Source organism: Leptopilina boulardi, unplaced genomic scaffold (assembly GCF_019393585.1).
Source record: "Leptopilina boulardi isolate dan_hultmark-lab unplaced genomic scaffold, ZJU_Lbou_2.1 LbouV2_371, whole genome shotgun sequence".
Lineage (NCBI taxonomy): Eukaryota > Metazoa > Arthropoda > Insecta > Hymenoptera > Figitidae > Leptopilina > Leptopilina boulardi.
Genome location: NW_026137942.1, coordinates 3,237,087 through 3,256,398, shown reverse-complemented (window position 1 = coordinate 3,256,398; position 19,312 = coordinate 3,237,087). Strand labels below are relative to the sequence as shown.

The 19,312-nt window shown below is 24.6% G+C and overlaps 2 protein-coding genes across 4 annotated transcripts in view; one reads left to right on the top strand and one right to left on the bottom strand.

The window, feature by feature from the left end:
- Positions 1 to 330: 330 nt before the first annotated feature.
- LOC127287561 (ribosome-releasing factor 2, mitochondrial) lies at positions 331 to 12,626 on the top strand. Its single transcript, XM_051314559.1, has 6 exons — positions 331 to 555; positions 3,257 to 4,095; positions 4,161 to 4,619; positions 9,445 to 9,915; positions 12,125 to 12,271; positions 12,343 to 12,626. The coding sequence occupies exons 1-6, from the start codon at positions 405 to 407 to the stop codon at positions 12,502 to 12,504; spliced, it is 2,229 nt and encodes a 742-aa protein (XP_051170516.1). The 5' UTR covers positions 331 to 404; the 3' UTR covers positions 12,505 to 12,626.
- Positions 12,627 to 15,151: 2,525 nt separating this feature from the next.
- Positions 15,152 to 19,312, bottom strand: part of LOC127287564 (transcription factor kayak) — a 41,370-nt gene continuing 37,209 nt past the window's right edge. For all 3 annotated transcript variants that reach the window (XM_051314562.1, XM_051314561.1, XM_051314563.1), the window contains exon 3: positions 15,152 to 19,298. In XM_051314562.1, the coding sequence (XP_051170519.1) occupies positions 18,756 to 19,298 (543 nt within the window). In that variant the 3' untranslated portion in view covers positions 15,152 to 18,755. The remainder of the gene's footprint in view (positions 19,299 to 19,312) is intronic.

Genomic DNA, 19,312 nt, shown 5'->3' with positions numbered 1-19,312 from the left:
TTTTACAAACTTATATATTATGATCGATAGGTGCCTAATTTAATTATACGAAAACTAAAAAAAATATTTACTTTAACTCGGAAAGAATAACTTTTTATTTCTACAAATTTCGACTAAGTGATATTACTAACTAAAAAAATCCACTGACTTTTGGAACAAAAAAAATTATGCGACTGCAAAATTTCTTAAAAAAGTGAAATTCTACTTTTTTAAAATTTAAACCAAGGTTGGGTAGTTTACGCGAAATGTTAAATATATAGTGCTGTTCACATTGTGAACTCTTTTTTTTACTTGTGTATGGCGAAACCTTATTACTTGCAACATGGACTTAATTCAGTTCCAACTTTCTAAGTATGTTTTGAAACATTTTGAAATGTTTAAAATATTAAGAAAATTTTATATTAATGATAATGTTTAACCGAATTTTAATTAGAAAACTGTTTATTAGATATAGAAAAAAAAGTTTACGGTTTTTTTCAAATGAAGCAAAATGTAACCAATTACAAGAAATCGAACGAATACGAAATTTTGGAATATTGGCTCATATTGATGCCGGTAAATTATTAAAGTACATTTAAAACCTTTATTGTAAGAAATTGTATGCCAAGTGACATAGAATAGTTACGTGCTCTAAACTGACAGCTGTTTCTTAGCTTTCCACTAAAAATTATTAATTACTATTTACACCTTTCTGTTATCATTTTTTAAGGTTAGGTACATTTTTTTATTATAGTACATATAAATAAAAATGTACACTAAAAAATTTAATAAGATTTTATATGCCCTGTGCATGAAAAAATAAAATATCTCAAATTTTCAGGGAAATTAAAAATACCTTGAAAAATCTGGAAATATTAAATGGAATTTTTTTGAAATCGGGTTAATAAATATTTATAAAATTGTTGATATTGTGCAAGTATTATGTACAATTTTACAATTTAGAACGTATAAATAAATTAATTTAAATTTTACAGGAAAATATCTTTAAATGAAATCAAGCACGTTAAAAAACATTAATTATTTCCGGAGATATGGGAGAATCGGGAGTTATACAGCGGGTTTTGTTTTGGAGCAAAACTAGTACAAAAATAATTTTTTAATTATTCAATTATACAAAACTTATAGTATATTTACAAGCACAACTTTTGGCATGATCAATTAAAATTCAAAACGTATTCAGAAATTTTTCTTGTTTTTCGAAAATATTATTTTTACGACTTTTCAAAAAACATGAGGAGTTGTGCAACACTGTTCAAAATTGAAGGAAGAGGCATATTTTTAAGAATATTCTTTGTTTAAATTTATAAAAGGTGAAAAAATAATAAAAGTTACATAACATAAGATATAATTGATAATTTAGATAAAATTATTTTTTATATATGAAAAAAATTCAAAACATCATTTCCTGCATTGGTGGAAGATAAAAATTTTCATCTCACTAAAGAACAATACTGAAATTGCATAAAACATTCGAATTATTCATAAATAATTAAAAATTTGTCTAAACATCAATTATTGTTTAAAGCTTACAAACAAAAAACCTTCTGCAATTTAAATTTACGAAAATTTTAATTATAAATCTAATGAAATACAATTATTTCTAAAATTTGTTTCTAAAATTCTTTGGTGAATTAATTATTTCAATAACTTTTATCAATTTTTTCAATAACTAAATTATTTAAAACATTTTTTAATTTAAATTCTCTAAAATTCAATTAATGTTTAAAATTTTGTAAGTTTCCATTACTTCAAATTTACAATAATTTCAATTATTTTCAACTTAAATTTTGTGGTGAATTAATTATTTCTAAAAACTAATTTAGTTTTTCAAAAATTCAATTATTTAAGGAGTTAGACCTCTGTGAAATTTTTAAAAAATCGAAAATTTTTTTTTGCTGAAAAAGTGTTTTAGGGTGTTAGAAATGGGAAACAATAATCATTATAGAGGTAAAATATTTTTAAAAGCTTAAATTTTACATTCGAGCGGTGTCGCATATGAGGTTCTGTATATCATAGATCATATAATTGATTTTTTAATTCATGTTATTCTGTTCTTGAAAAAAAATCTTAAAAATGGGTCTGATTTTCGGTCTTCTCAGTCAGTGGTCTAACCCCTTAAAACATTTGTTAAATAAATTTTTTCTAAAATTCCATTACTATTTAAAGTATTTGCCAAAATTCTGAATTCGAATAAGTTTTTTAAATTAGACTTAAGTTTTCTTTAAAAAAAAGTAACTAAATAATTTTTTTAGAAATTTGTCCTAGTGAATTGAAATTTTGTCTCAATTCAATTTTAAAATGTTTTCTAAATAAAAATTCTTGAAAATCTTTATATAAAACATTTTTATTAAGAAATAATAGTATATTGTGCACCAAGTATCGAAAGAAGCTGTTTTCTGACAAGTGCAAAATTTGCATGAAGTCGGAAAATGTTCTTTCGTATGTGGTGCACACAGTACTTTGTGCAACACCAATTTAGAGAAATGCTTTTTATTAAGTGAATAACAAGATACAATTAATGTTTATATTTATAGTAAAAAATATTTATTAAATTCATAAAATATGTAATAATTTCTATATACATAATTAGTTTTGTACACAAATTCAACTCCCAATAGCGAGCAAAAGTCAAAGTTCTACAAAAATAAAGTCATATAACGCTCGATGCCGCCAGCGTACATACAAGCATGTAAAGTAATGCTTTTCTTTAAGGTGTTGCACAAAATAATTTAAACTTGTAAATTAATAATAATTAATTAATTAATTATTAATTAATAATTAAATTTTCTAAATTAATTTGAAAATTAAAATTCTATTAACAAAGAGATTCTTGAAATAATTGCCTCTGAGAGTTAACAAAAGAAAGAATGATGATATTAATTATATTGAGAAACTTCAGTTTTACTAATTTTTTTTATTATATTCTTTTAATTAAAATTTCATTCCTATTGTATTGTAGTATTGAACTATTGAGCTCGATAAGAAATGATTTTTAGTGAGTGAGACTAATCCCTTTGGGATCCACTATTCCGTCTTCGACACAATTACACTATAAGCAATAATTTAACACTGAAACAATTTCTAACAGAGTCGACAATTTACATATGATCGCAAAGAACATGTTTTGTTGAATTGAACATGGATTTCTCATTAGCAAGATGATTACATAATGATCAGGTGTTGTGTTTAGAAAAAGTGGCTTTTTAATTTTTAACTATTCATTAAATAAATATGTGCCTATTTAACCTTTTTAAAGGGAAAACAACAACTACAGAACGAATGTTGTATTATTCTGGAACCATCCCAACGATGGGAGAAGTACACCATGGCAATACGGTCACCGATTACATGGACCAAGAGAGAGAACGAGGAATAACAATCACCTCCGCGGCAGTCACATTTCTCTGGAAAAATTACAAATTCAATCTAATCGACACACCAGGTCACATAGATTTTACCAATGAGGTTGAACAGACTTTGGGAGTTCTAGATGGAGCAATTGTTGTTCTCGATGGGTCAGCTGGAGTTGAAGCTCAGACTTTAACCGTTTGGAGACAAGCAGATCGCTACAATATACCAAGAATAATTTATGTCAATAAAATGGATAGAAAAGACGCTAATTTCGAAAAGAGTTTAAAATCCATTGAAACAAAGTTAGAAACAGTTCCTTTAGTCACTCAGCTGCCATTAAAAAATGAACAATCTCTAATTGGCCTCGTCGATATTGTCACTCTTGAGAAGCTGATATTCCAACAGAACAATCAGGGAATGCAAATACAAAGGTTAAAGCTCACTGAAAATGATGAACAATTATTTGAATTGGCGAAAGAAAAGCGCAAAGAATTAACAGATCAAATTTCAGGATTCGATGATCAACTAGCAAATATTGTTATAGAAAAGAATTCCTTGGATGAAATCACCGATCAAAATTTGGTTGATTCTCTCCGTAGAGTTACTGTAAGTAGAAAAGCAGTGCCTGTTTTACTTGGAAGTTCATATAAAAATATTGGAATTCAACCTCTTATGAATGGAATTGTTTTATATTTGCCATCACCAAACATGAATCCACTTACAAAACTCTACAGTTGTTTTAGGGTAAAGCTTTCTTTCTACTTTTTTAATTCCTCGTTGACATTTCATTAATAATATAACGTTTTCAGGACACTCTGTCGGCAAAAGCTTTTAAAGTAATTCACGATAAGCAAAAGGGACCAGTAACTTTCCTTCGAATATTCACAGGACAGCTGAAAAAAAATCAAAAAGTTTACAATGTTGGTCAGGAGAAATCTGAACACGGCGGTCGACTTTGTGCAGCTTATGCCGATGATTACATTGAAATAGAAGAAATTGATCAGGGAAATATTGTTGCCATGGCTGGACTTAAATCGACAGTTACTGGGGATTTAATAACATGCAGCGCTACTTCAGCAAGTCGAGCTAAAGCCAGCTTGGAGAAACGAGCAAACATCAAACCTGAGGACATAAAAAATATTTTTTCCAACGATGCAAGAATTCCAGATCCAGTTTTCTTTTGTTCCATCGAACCACCTTCTTTATCTTATCAATTGGCTCTGGATAATGCACTTCTTGAGATACAAAAGGAAGATCCAAGTTTACGGGTAGGAAATTGATTCATTAAGTATCACGGTGAGCTTGGACAAAGTTCAACCCAAAAGTTCTTGCTCATACAATTTTTTTTCTAATATCGTTTCAGGGATGCCACGCGATAATTTTAAGACCAAAACGAAAAAAAACCCATTGATAAAATTTTAAATAAACTCAATTTTTCGATTTTTTCTTTTTAAAGATTATTGTATACAGTTTTATCAAATTAACGCCTACAAATTTCAATTTCTCTTCAGATCTTCCTATTGCCATCGAGGAAGATGTTCCATCATAAAAAATGCTGATAATTACTTTAAAATCTTACAAAATTCCAAAATATACGTAAAAGTAGTCGTTTATCATCAATTTTTCAAAAATTTCTCAACTGTCATCTATTTTACACTAAAATGACGCAAAAAGGATTTAAGTACTTAAAATTCTGAATAAAATGAAAAAAAAATATTTATTTTATCTTGCTCCTTGCGTCACGGGAGAATGATTTTTAATTAATTTAATTTTTTTAATTTTTTAGTAAAAATAATTTTTATTTTCTTTAGCCAATTTATATTGCACGGTGGGTTTTAAGCGATTATTATGAAAAGTCAAAATAACCAAGATTTTTCTTTTGGGATGTTTTCTACAACAAAAAAGAAAATGTTAGCAACAAAAATGAAAATCATCCATCGGTCCCTTTTTGAAAAAATTGATTTTTTCTACAAAATCGCAAAATATCTCGCTTTTGAATAGTTTCATGCAAATAATGTTTAAAATTGCATATAATTATATATATATATATATATATATATATATAATCTGTTCCAGGAGAGATCGATATTTTTCTGCGCATCTTGTTGTAAAAGTGTGTATTTTTAAGTGAAAAAGGCGTTTTCTAGATTTTTTCTGAAAAACATAGCCAATGATATGAAAAGGATTGTAACATGTGTTGCTTTTCCTAAAACTAAAATCAAGCAAACATATTTAAAATTTTTGTGACCTGCGAGCGTGGTCTCCAAAACGCAGTCGGAAGGATCTTTTATGGTTTTATGACTTTTCATTGCAAAATTAAAAAATGTTGGAATTTAAAAAAATAATTATATAAATATTATATTTGCAATGTACAGGTTAAAACAATTACAACGGTATAAATTTTTTTGCAAATACTATAAGATTAGAGTTTGTACATATGTAAATCATGAAATTGTATAACTTTTCCAAAAGCAAATTTTAATATTTAGACCTCGATTTAGACGTAAAAATTTATATCGTTGGAATCGTCAAAATCTGCAAATGGTAAATTTAATATTTAAAAAATTATTTCTTTGGATTTAAATATTTTTTATTTTGCACCAAAATGCCATAAAATCTAAACGACCCTAAAATGGATAAAAAACTTTAGTTGTCAATAAACATGTTTCTTCAAATTTAAAAGAAAGTGAAAGATAAAGCTTATTTGCTGAAACGGAAAATAATATACTCCTCCTTTTATAGTTTTCTGCGCGTAAAGGGCCCAAATTCGTCCTGAAAAATATCGATCTCTCCTAGAACAGAGTATATATATATATGCAATTTTAAACATTATTTGCATGAAACTATTCAAAAGCGAGGAATCATGCGATTTTGTAGAAAAAATCAATTTTCTCAAAAAGGAACCGATGGATGATTTTCATTTTTGTTGCAAACATCTTTTTTGTTGTAGAAAACATCCCAAAAGAAAAATCTTGGTTATTTTGACTTTTCATAATAATCGATTAAAACCCACCGTGATTGACTAAAGAAAAAAAATTGTTCCTTAAACTTTTATTGTAAAAACCTAAAAACATTATTAAAATTACTAGCAAAATTAAACGCGCGCAAGCGCGCCAAATTGAGTATTTAATTGTTTGTTATAAAGAAATTAAAGATTAATATTATCAATAATAATTTAATTTATTAGAATATTATTACATATTAAATGATAATAATGAAAATTATATGTTTACAGGCCTCGGATTATACGACTTTTTCCGACTTTTTTCAAAAATACGACTTTTATCGATTTATTTTAATAAAATGCGACATTTTTTTTACATTTGAAAAAAATGTAAATAAAATACATTTTTCTAGTATAAAATGTAGATCTTCTTCAGATCTTCTTTAATTCAATTATTTAACAAATTTTGAACTAAAATGATTCTTCACTAAATTAATTATTTTTAATAATTTTAATGAAATACATCACAAATTCAATTATATCAAAATTATTATTTCAATTAAAACTTTTATGAAATATAACAATTGTTTATAATTTTTAAAAAAAAATATCACAATAAAATTGAATTATTTTTTAAAAATTTCAATTCAAAATAAACTAAAATTCAATTATTACCCGAAATTTTAATTCAAAATCAATTAAAAATCCAATAATTATCCAAAATTTTAAATTTAAAATTTAATTATTTACCAAGTATTCAATTTAAAATGAAATAAAATTCAATTATTTTCTAAAATTTCTATTCAAAATTAATTATCCAAATTTTCAATCAAAAATGAACTTAAATTAAATTATTATCCAAAATTTCAATTAAAATTCAATTATTTCCTAAAATTTTCAATTCAAAATGAACTGAAATTCAATTATTTTCCAAATTTAAAATCAAATAAAATTTCATTATTCTCAAAATTTTGAATTCAAAATTAATTGAATTTTCAATAATTTGAATTATTTGCATCTAAAATTTAATTATTTCTAAAATTTTCCATCGAAAATTTTTTTTTTGAAATTTAATAATTTCAATTATAACTCTAAGGAAATTCAATTATTTTTAACTATTTTAATAATATTCTTTGAAATTTCAACTATCTGAAACCATTTTTCAATTAAAAATGATTTTCAAATTATTGTATTTTGTCCGCATTTTCTAATAAATTTTTAGTGAAATCATCTAAAATTTTAATTACAAAACACTTAAAGTTTCAATTAATTTAAAAAATCTCAATTTTAAATCTTTGAAAATTCAATTAAATTTAAAAAATGTTTTCCAAAAATTGTTTGATAAATTATTTTTAGTTCTGTAAAATTTAATAATTGTTTGATAATTAACAATATCTTTTGAAATTTAATTATTTCTAAAAATTTCAACTTTAACCCTTCGAAAAGGATTATTATTAAAAAAAAAAATTTTTATGTAAAAATCTGTAAAATATTTTTGTTAAAATAAAAAACAAATCCACTTTTTTTGGAATATAAATAAAGACTTTTTGTGTCTTTAAGTTGATTCGAGGCCTGTGTTTTTATAATTAATATTTAATAGGTATTCGTTGGCCCCTGGTACCTTAAAAATAAATTTTTTTCAAATTACTATCTTGTACGAAATTTCCTGGCGCATCTTTTTTCTTATCATAAATTTTTTGTATTTGTATACAATTTTTGAATCAATATACAACTTTAAAAAAAATTTCGTTGGTAAACGTTGTGTACTTCAGCTTCCTGAATTGAATTTTCGAATTTGGAATTTTAAAGAAACTTATTCCGAAATTTGGAAACACAATTATACAACTTTGGCAAAAATGAGGAAAAGAATTGTCAAAATTTGACACGTCATAAGATTACTATTCAAAAAAACACGTGAAATCAGAAAAGGCCAACTTCAAGTTAGGACAGAAGGACAGACCAAGCATTTTATTATTATATAATTGCAAAAATTCTTTTGGGACATTATTACATATTACGTGGAGAGAATTAATTCGTTTTTGGTGCACTAAAATTTTAATTTTATTGAATTTTATTAAATAGAATTTTACTTTATTCGAATTTATGTTTTTCGAATCAATGTTCAATCAAATTTAAATTAATCAGAATTTAATACCTAACAGAATTTCTATGTAATCAAATTTTTCTGCATACTTTTTATTCGAAAAAATTATTTTAAACACAAATTTTTAATTATCAGAATTCTTATTAAACAAAATTTCATATGAGTCGAATTAAATTAAGATTTCTATTAAATGACATTTTGTTTTAATAAAAATTCAGACAAATCAAGATTTGGTTTTTCTGATTTGAACTTTTCGGAAACTTAATTTGTTTTAGAATTATGTTTAATTAATATTCTCTTTTTCTAATATTCCTTCTGCATAATTAAAATTCTTTTCAATTATTATTCTGCAAAATTAATATTCTACGAAACAACATTTCGCACAAATAGAGAATCGATTAAATTGAATTTCTTGATAATTAATTTTTGTCCAAATAAAAATTCTGCAACATTAATAATTATGGTTAAAGAAAAATTCTCTAAAATGAAAATTCGAACAAATGAATATTCTGAAAATTTAAATTCTCTACAATTATTTTTTTGCAAAATTAAGATTCTTTTAAATTACTATTCTACAAAAATAATAATAGTCTACAGAATAAAATTTTATTAAAAGACAATTTTAAAAAAATAATTTCAGTGCTAATTCATGCGTCTCGAAAATTTTATAGATTTTGAAAAGATTTTTTCATAAAGGGCACTTGATCATTTTAATGTGTTTTGAGACATATCAAACTGGATTTTTGAGTCCTCCATGCGGGTACTTCCTATTAAGTCAACATCCTACAATACAGAATCAGACAGAATGTATCAAGAATTTATTTTCAATTTAAAAAAGATAGAAATTTATTTTTTGTTTGTTTATTTCTTTGGAAAATTAAAAATTTTTAAATATATTTCTTAATTATATTGGATATATTTGGAGAAGTGTAATAATTTATGAATGAAATTGGAGATTGATACACTTACCGGTGAAAAGTTAATTTGTAATTTTTCTAAATTGAAATTTAGAAGCAATTAAAAACATTATGCATTGAAACTACAGGTAACCCAGAACGAGGAGACAGGACAAACTGTGTTGGGAGGGATGGGAGAATTGCATTTGGAAATTATTAAGGAAAGAATTCGAAGAGACTATAAAATTGATGTGATGTTAGGAACTTTGCAAATTGCCTATAAAGAAACAATATTGGAGACTGTTAGAGATAAGTATGAATTAAATCATACAGTTGGCTCTAGTAAACACAGAGTATTCCTCGAAATCTCTTTGTTACCAAATCACAAGAAAAAGGAAATTCTCTCATTCGATCATGGAAGAGAGAGTGCATCGAATCTTTCTAAAATCCATCCAAAGGTAATGAGTGCTCTCAAAACAGGTATCACTACTGCTTTGATGCATGGACCTAAAATTGGATGTCCCATAATTGATGTTGGAATCATGTTACACTGGCTAGAAATCGGAAGAGGAACTTCCAATACAATGGTGATTGCCGCAATGGCTCAAGCCATTCGAAAGGTATTTCTTTGTCAATTTTTATTTACAGGATTCACACGAAAATATCATTTTGTTTTTCCCTAAATTTTCTCTCATTTCAAGTCATAATTAAAAATTTTTTTTTCCTGATCCTAATGAAAATATTTCAAGAGGTTTTCAATAATAGGCCTCGGATTGCACGACTTTTTTTTATTTTTTAAAATTGAATTATTAAAAAAATATATTAACTTGAATTGTTTGCAAAGCAATTATTTTCAATAATTTAAAACAAATTATTCGAAAATTACAGGATTTAAAAAAGTTTTCAATTGAAAATTCACTAAAATTCAATTTATTGTCTAAAGTATTTTTAAAAAAATTTCACTAATTCAAAATGAAAATTTCAATTAATAATTTTCTGAAATTCAATTATTATTTCTGAAAATTTTAACTCGAACTCTTCTAAAATACAATTATTTCTAAATTTTCTATCTAAAATTCTTTATTGAATAATTTCATATTTTAATAATTTTTATCAAGATTTTCAAAAATTTAATTATTTAAAACATTTTCCAATTCAAAATTCATTAAAATTTAATTATTGTTTAAAGTTTATAAAACATCTACATAAATTCCAATTTATGAAAATTTTAATTCAAAATCTCCTGAAATCCAATTATTTCTAAAAATTTTAACTTTAATTTCTTATTGAATTCATTATTTCTAATAACTTTAATCAAGTTTTTCAAAACTTCAATTACATAAAACGTTTTTTAATTATTAATTCTTTCAAATTTAATTTTTGTACATATCATTTTTAAGAAATTTCAATAATTCAAATTTATTAACATTTGAATTGTAAATTTCAAAAATCGAAAATTCAACTTTTTAAAACATTTTTAAATTGAACATTTTCTATAAGTGATTCAATTATTGCTTGTCAAAAATTTTATTTAAAATTCTTTACTAAATTAATTTTTTTAATTACTTTCATACAGGTTTTGAACAATTCAGGAAAATATAGTTTTTTAATTAAAAATACTCTAAAATTCTATTAGGTATTCTTTAAAGTTTAAATTTATGAAAGTTTCCATTTAAAATCTTCTGAAATTTAATTACTTAAAAAAAAAAATTGAACTCCAACTCTTTCAAATTCAATTATAGTAGTAGAATAATTAATTAAATTAACGTTTAATTGAAAATTTTTTCCCCAAATCTTTATCTTTATAATTCTTTGTTTAATTAATTATTTAAACAGTTTTTGTCCAATTATTCAAAATTTAATTTATTTAAATCTTTCTTTAATTAATGTTTAAAACAAAATTATAATTTTCCAAATTTCAAAAAAGCAATTATTCCTAAAAATCTTAACTCCATCAAAATTCATTTGTTTAAGTTAAAAATTCTCTAAAATTCAATTACAATCTGAAATTTGTAAAAAAATTTCATTAATTCAAATTTATAAAAATTTCAATTGAATATTTCATGAAATTCAATTATTTCTAAAAAATTTAAATCAATCTTCAAAAATTTAATTATTTTTAAATTGTTAATTAAAAATTTTCTGAAATTCAATTATTTTTCAAATTTTCATTTAAAATTAATTTTTTCTTCAATAATGTTTTAATAAAATTTTTCGAAAATTTAATTTTTTAAAACATTTTCCGAAATTTTGAATTCAAATAATGTGTATAAATCAAACTTGAAAATTTTTTCGTTTTTTTTTTTCATGTAACTTTAAATTATTTTTCAAAATTGGTTCTGAAACTAAATTGAAATCTTGAAAATTTGTCTCAATTTAATTCGGTGGTTTAAAAAGAAAAATTGTTGAAAATATTTCTGTGAAACATTCTTATTATGGAATTAATAGATTGTATTTAATTTCTAATAAATTGTTAATAATAATAAAATATTTATCAACTAATTAAATTTATTGAAAATAAAAAAAAAGAACTTTTTAGATATTTCTTGTAATGTAAATCGACTAAAATGACTTTTTTTTTCTTTCAAAAGTCGATCCAAGGCCTATAATTATAAAAAAATGTAAGACAATAATTTTTAGAAGCAAAAGTTTGAATTGAAAATTTCAAAAATTATCATTTTAGTTGCATTTTTAGAAATTTGATATTTTTCCAGTACTTTTCATAAAATTTCCTGACTTTTTCCTGATTTCCCTGCGAACCTGTGGAAACCATGATTTATTATTATATTTGTATTATATTTGTGAGTAAATTTCAAGCTTTTATCACAGATGATGAATTCCATTGGTTGCATTTTATTAGAACCAATAATGCACATGGAGATTGTTACCGAGGAGGAATCATCGTCAGCAATTTTGGGAGATTTGGGCCGCAGAAGGTCTGAAATAAAGAACATTGATGTTCGAGGAAAAAATAAGGTTTCATACAATTTTTACAAGCAAACGCAATCTAAATTCATGATCCAATTGTAAAATTTGTTAATTTACAGGTGTTGTATGCCACTGTTCCATTGTCCGAATTACTTGGATATTCCACAATGTTAAGAATATTAGCATCTGGAAAGGCCACATTTACAATGGAGTTTAGTCATTATCAGTCATTGGACAATAACGAAGAGCAAAATGCAATAAAAAGGATTACAGGTTTTTGAATTAAATTCCTTTTTAATGTGATTGTATAGGATTGAAAATCTAAAAAAAATTGTTTTATCTGTTAAAATTGTTTTTAAAACTGTTAATTACTAATTTTTAAATTGAAACTTGTTTATACATATATTTATTTGGTTTCATATTTATGAACTCTCGGCCTTTTACATATTTCCCATACATAAAATACAATTGAAATTTGTTTTAAGATGACAAGCACTGTCACATTTACCTTATTTTATTGTTTTTAATAAAAAAAAGAGGTACCAAAATTGTGAATAATAATGTTTTTAATACTTCTTGGCACATAAAATGAAGAATGACACTTCGTATTTATTATGTGGATGAATACTCTATAGTAAATTGCTCGAATTTCATGAGGGGCCCTTGTGACGAGTTATTCAGTCCAATAAAAGTTTCTTCTCGACGACATGATTTTAAATAAGGGCACTTTTATACATATGTACCCCCATGTAATGTAATTCAAAGAAAATTAACCAAATTTATAGATTATTACAATGACTTTCCTCGCAGTCAACACGGAACACAAAAGACCAACTACAAATCACTGCATTGAAAGAGCAAAAAAAATTTAGTTATATTTTTTTTTTTTCATTAAAAAATATTAATGAAATGCTTTAAAAAATTCAATTATTATTTTTCAATTATTTGAAATCCCTTTTAATTTAATATCTTCGTTAATTGGATTATTTTTAAAATTACGGAATTGTTTTTTTTCAATTTCAAACTTTTGATCGACTTTATGGCGCAAAAAAAGTCAAAAAAGTCGATTTTTTTATTTTAATTAATTTTAATTAGTTAAAAAGTATTTTATTTTAAATAATTAATGTTATTAAATATTAAACTCCCTTTATCATTTCTTCAATAAAAATAATTCTACAGGAATATTATCAAGAAAATTTATTTTTAATATTTCAGATTCAAACTAAGATGTAAATTTTAAAATTTTAATTAAGTACTTAGGACAAATTTCTGAAAAGATTTTGTTAAATTTCAGACAATGGTGAAATTTTATTGAATTGAAAATAATATTAATCAAATAATTTTATATAAGATTTTTTAAAAGTAATTGAACTTTTCAAGTTTTACAATTCAAATTTTTGAAATTGATTGAACTTTAAAGTGATTTTTAATTGAAATCATTTTTAATGATTTCTGATGATGAAGAATTTATTAGAAATTACAGACAAAAAATTCAATTTCCAAAGTTTTTAATTGAAAAATGCTTTTAAATAATTGAATTTTCGAAGAATGTTATAAAAATAATTGAATTTTTTGCAAATAATTTAATTTCAAGTGATTTTGAATTAATATTTTTTAGTAATTTTATTTGCTGATTGTCTTTTTAAATTTTAAACAATTATTGAATTTCATAAAATTTTTAATTGAAAAATAGTTTAAGATAATTGAATTTGTGAAGAATTTCAAAAAAATTATTAAAAATAATTAATTTAGCGAAGAATTTTAGTTGAAAAATTGTTTTAAAAAAATTGAAATAAAGAAAATCTGAATTTTTTCCAAAAAATCGCATTTTGTTTAAAAATTTTGTAAAAAAAAAGTCGAAAAAGTCACATCTTATTAAAATATGACGAAAAAAATCAGGTAAAAGCACCAGTACCTGGACGCTATTGAAGGGGTCTCAAATTTATTTGTGTTTTGTACTAAGATAATTCAATATAATTGATAAAATGTTTGTATTTTCGTTCTATTTACCTTTAAAAAATACTAATTAGACAAAATTAATAATAAGAGATGTTTTAATTAAATTAAAATCATGAAATAATGAAATTGCACATTTGCAGCTGAAGTTGGACATGGTATTTCGAAAGTCATAGTAGTTGGACATTAAATAAGTAAATTAAATAATAAATTATTTATTTAGTTATTTTGATTATTTAATAAATTAAATAATTGAACTAAAATATAATTAAACTAAATATATTAATTAAATTAATTAAACTGATTGAGTTAATTGAATTAAATCTTTGTCCAACTATTGGGTACAACATATAAAGCGGAAGGTTAACTTGGACAGTCAATTCAGACAGAATTGGACAGCGATTTTAGAGAAATTGTTTTTTATATTTTTTTTACTCCTATACAATTAATAAATTTTATTTTGCCTAAAAGCTAATTATCTAAAGAGTATCTCAAATTTTTTTTACTTAATTTGAGAGCTATTTTAATTTCTTTTAGCTACTATCCATCTACTGGTTCCAATTTTTACTTTGTCCAGGTACTGGTGCTTTTACCTTCGTTTATAATGAATATTTAAAAAATAATTTAATGTAATAAAAAATGAATTTAAAAAATCAAAATTTAAAATAAATTTAATTTAATAAATAAAATTTCGACATTCAACCAAAACAACGAATGTTAATGATTGTAAAATATTTCGATTTTTATTAAATAAGATTATATAATACTACTAAAAAAAATTATTTTGAAAAATTAGTCGATTTGTAAAAAAAAAATGATGGAGACCGCCACAAAAATTAAATTAGTTTATTTAATTGTTTATTGATGAAAACTAAAATTTATATTCGTACAGTTAAAAATCAGAAAAAAATGTCTCAAATGACTAGAAATAAAAGACGGAATTTTATAATGGAAAAGAAAGAAAGTTGAAAATTCTTAACTTGAAGGCCATTTATTGTTATCTTGAACTAAACAAAGTAGATCTTGAATAATCCAAGTATTATAATTATTAATTTATAAAATCGTCGAGTAATTATCGCGCACAAGAAGATGCGGACTAAAACTAATATTAAATTGAAAAGAGATCGCTAGCATTTCCTATAGAGACACATAGTTTCTTCGCCGGCATCTTCTTCGCGAATATAAATATATTAATATTGCTCAAAGATCAAATCATTACAAAATATATTACATTTATTTATGGAGGGATTGAAGAGTTACATAATATTTTATATATATAATTGTGATTGAGGCTTGGAGCGACGGTGAACATCTTTGAACGAAAGGAAAAAAGAAGTTCAATCCCGCTTTTGTAATTGATTTTGGGCTCTTATTGTCCTGAAGTCGTCAATTTTTAAAATCGGGACATTACGTTGTTCCGTAAATCACTTGCTTCAAATTTCTTAAATCTATATAATTATTTATATATAGTGAAAACTTTTTGAGCTAAATTGTCTCCTTAACGTCTAACTTGTTTCGTGTATAATTAATAATATAAAAATTGGCTTCTTACTTTATATATAACTAGCTTGCATGTAATCAAAGGAGAATTAAATACACATTATCACTTGCATACAGACAACGAGTTCTCTGTAAATGGGACTAAACGGTGTCGACCACCTCGCCTTATTGCTAATCAAAGAAACCTCGCTTCGCTTACTTTCTACAGCTTAATCATTTCACTGTAGAAATATAATCATTACTTTTACTCTTACTCTTACTCTCAAGTACAAATACTACAATTTCAATGATCATAATTATCATCTCCATACGATTTTCATCTAGACACAGGCGTTTTTATACATAACATAACCTCAAATTCAAGTACAATTTCAAAGAAGCTACAAATACAATTTTCAAAATTACAATTCGGAGAAAAGTAAGTCAGAGAATGATTTTTTCAAATATTTTAAAAGTAGTGTAAAAAATTGTTTTTTTTTCTTCTTCTTTCTATACGAAGAATACCTCCTTAAGATATTCATTTCTAAATATGGAAATTTCAAGATAACAAAGTTTTTTTTTTTATCTTATTTTCATTATAAAACTATTTAATTACTATTTGAGAATGTACATCGAAATATATATATATATGTCATGATACTGACAAAAATTCATTCTTTCTTGAAAATACAATTGAAATATTTTGATTAAGTAAAACTAGAAATATATTATAAGTGCCATGCATGATAAATAAACTCTTTTTCAAACATTTAAAATTGACAATCATCTCCTTTTGTAAATGCTCATTTTAATAAATTAGAAAAATTAATAGATAACGTATGACTCACGAATTAATTTTAAAAGAAAACTTTTTTTTTATACTTTAAGTAATTGAAAGTATACTTTTTTCACACATAAATAATGTTTTATTGTCAACAACTTTAGAAAATAATTTAAACAATTTTTGAAATATTTTCATTAAAAGTTATTGACAGTGGAACTTGTGTTAATAAACAGATATATATAATTTCCTCGTTTGCCTCCATTCAACTATATTTTGAAAAATAAGATTATTTTATTTATATTAATTTTTGACTAACACATTTTTTTTCAAACTGAGCAGATCATTGAAAATTACAATTACTTTTTATACGTTAAATTTCAATAATGAGTTACACGACAAGATATTCATTTTGAAAGTCTGACAAGGTATACTCATTATTCTATTAAAATTCATTTAAAAAATTTGTTTCATTTAAAAACTGTTTCTTATTTCGAGACTAAATCAAACAGGGTGTCCAGCGTTTTTTGAAAATAGAAATTCAACAAACTATGTGTACAAACTATGAAAATATATTTTTTTTTATTTATGACGATAAATCAATCATAAATCACAATTATTGCATCCTGAATTTCAATCTTTTTTTTTTCTTGCATCATTTTGGATTGTAATAACATATATATTTATTTTTTTGAAAATCCGTTTCAACTGATTTTTTTCTTCTTTTTTAATCATTAATTAGAATTTTTATTTTAAAGTATTTTATTAAAAATAATTATTTTTTGAACAAATTTTAAATTAACATTTGACAGATTTTCTTTTTATACGATTTTTTACATAACCAAATTTTTTGATTGTCAGAATATTTATTTTACAGTCATTTTCTTTACATATAACTTTTTATTTAAGAGAATTTTAATTTAACAAATTTCTCAATCAAACGAATTTTATGTAATTCAATTTTTTAAATGACAGTATTTCTAATTCACCGAATTTTAATTTATCCAAATTTTTATTTTTTCGAATTTTTAAGATGCCAAATTTTCATTTGTCCGAAATTACAAATTGACCGAACAAAAAATCGACAGACAGATTTTGGCGCCATTTTTAAAAACTGCCAATTAGAAATTATTAAGAAAATCGTGATTTGTAAATTTTAAAAATTTTCACCGAAAATCTTTTTGTCGATTTCTTGTTCCGCCATTTGTAATTTCGAATAAATAAAAATTCGAAGCACACAAAATTCGATTGTATGAGAAATATAAAAAGAAATTCTATCGAATTTTAATTCGAAAAATGAAAATTCGCCTAAAAATTAATTATTTCTAATAAAATTATTGAAAATAAAAATTCTAGTTAATGATTGTCAATAAAAATATAATTTTGAAAAATTTTAATTTTTTGAACAAAAAAATTTTTAGATTATAAGTTTTAAATTGGAAAAAAATTATTTTCTATTGCTAACCATTCTGTATAATTTTTAGGACCTAAATGAAACAGAAAAATATTACAACCACCTGCAATCATTTAAATTTAAAGAGGTCAAAATAATAAGGCGGTGACTCCACTTAAAAATAAATAACATTATTAAATAATGTTAAATTAAAGGTCAAACAAAACCTTAAATTATATTAAAAAAATTTAATAATTTAAGGTTTTGTTATGAAATTCAACAACTTTTCAAAGTTAGCTGGACACCCTGTCTGAATGCAATGAAGGGCAGAAAGGAAACGTTCCGAGTAGATAAAAATGTGTGGTCCTAATTTTCAAAATTTTCCAATTTTTTTAATTCCCGGCTAAAATTTGGTTATTTTTCGAATTAAAATTCGATAGAATTTCTTTTTATACGAATTTTTACTTAACAAAATTACAAATGACTGAACAAAAAATCGACAAAAAGATTTTGACGCAATTTTTGAAAATTGACAAATCATGATTTTCCTGATAATTTCTAATTGATCAATTTTAAAAATTGCGCCAAAATCTTTCTGCCGATTTTTTGTTCAATCATTTATTTAAATTGAGATACCATTAAATATTTATTAAAATCAAAATAAAATAATACGTATCTCCTTTTTTTTTCTCCATTTAGAACAAAATTTTGAACCGATAATAATAAAAATTGAAAAATTTTCACCACCCCAATGTGTAAATTGTACCACATCTCAAGCCTTGTTTGAAAACTCTTCGATGAGATGAAAACAGCTAAATGAAATTTGAATTATGGCAACTTGGTATAGGTGAAAAAAAAAAAAAAACAGTGACCAATTTTTATTCGGGATCCTCTTCATGGGATCCGTACTCCAAATCCTGGCGTCACAAGCTAACGAGTTTTGGAGGATTTGCATCGGGAGAACTGAGATCGACCGCGGAGAGATTGCTTCTCTGCTGAGTGGAGCATGATGGAATGAGCGGAGTGGAAACGGGCGTGAGTCCAGTGCCGCCGTCCATCAGAGAGTCAAAATTAAAGGGCATTCCACTGGAGGGAGTGGTGATGGGAACGCCGGCAACTTCCGAGGTTGTCTTCATGAAGGAGGGAGTCTCCACTGTCTTGAACTGTAAATCCTTGGGCTCGGCGAAAATCGGCAACGTATTGGGACGATTGTTATTGTCGAATCCAACGGGCAGGGAGTTGGGTCTGTTTGGTCTGAGGGCGCCAATGGGATCGCGTTTCGCCGGCTGAATGAAGTGATTCTCGTCGTTTTTAATCACTGGCTTGATGTCAAGGGGTGAGGAGGCTCTCAATCGACAGACGGATCGGTGGGCCTCGAGGATGAATTCCAGCTCGTCCTTTGCCTGCTTCAATTGATTGATCTCGTCCTGCAAGCTCTGCTTTTTCTGTTCCAAGCCCTCAGTTTCCTGGAAGAAAATAT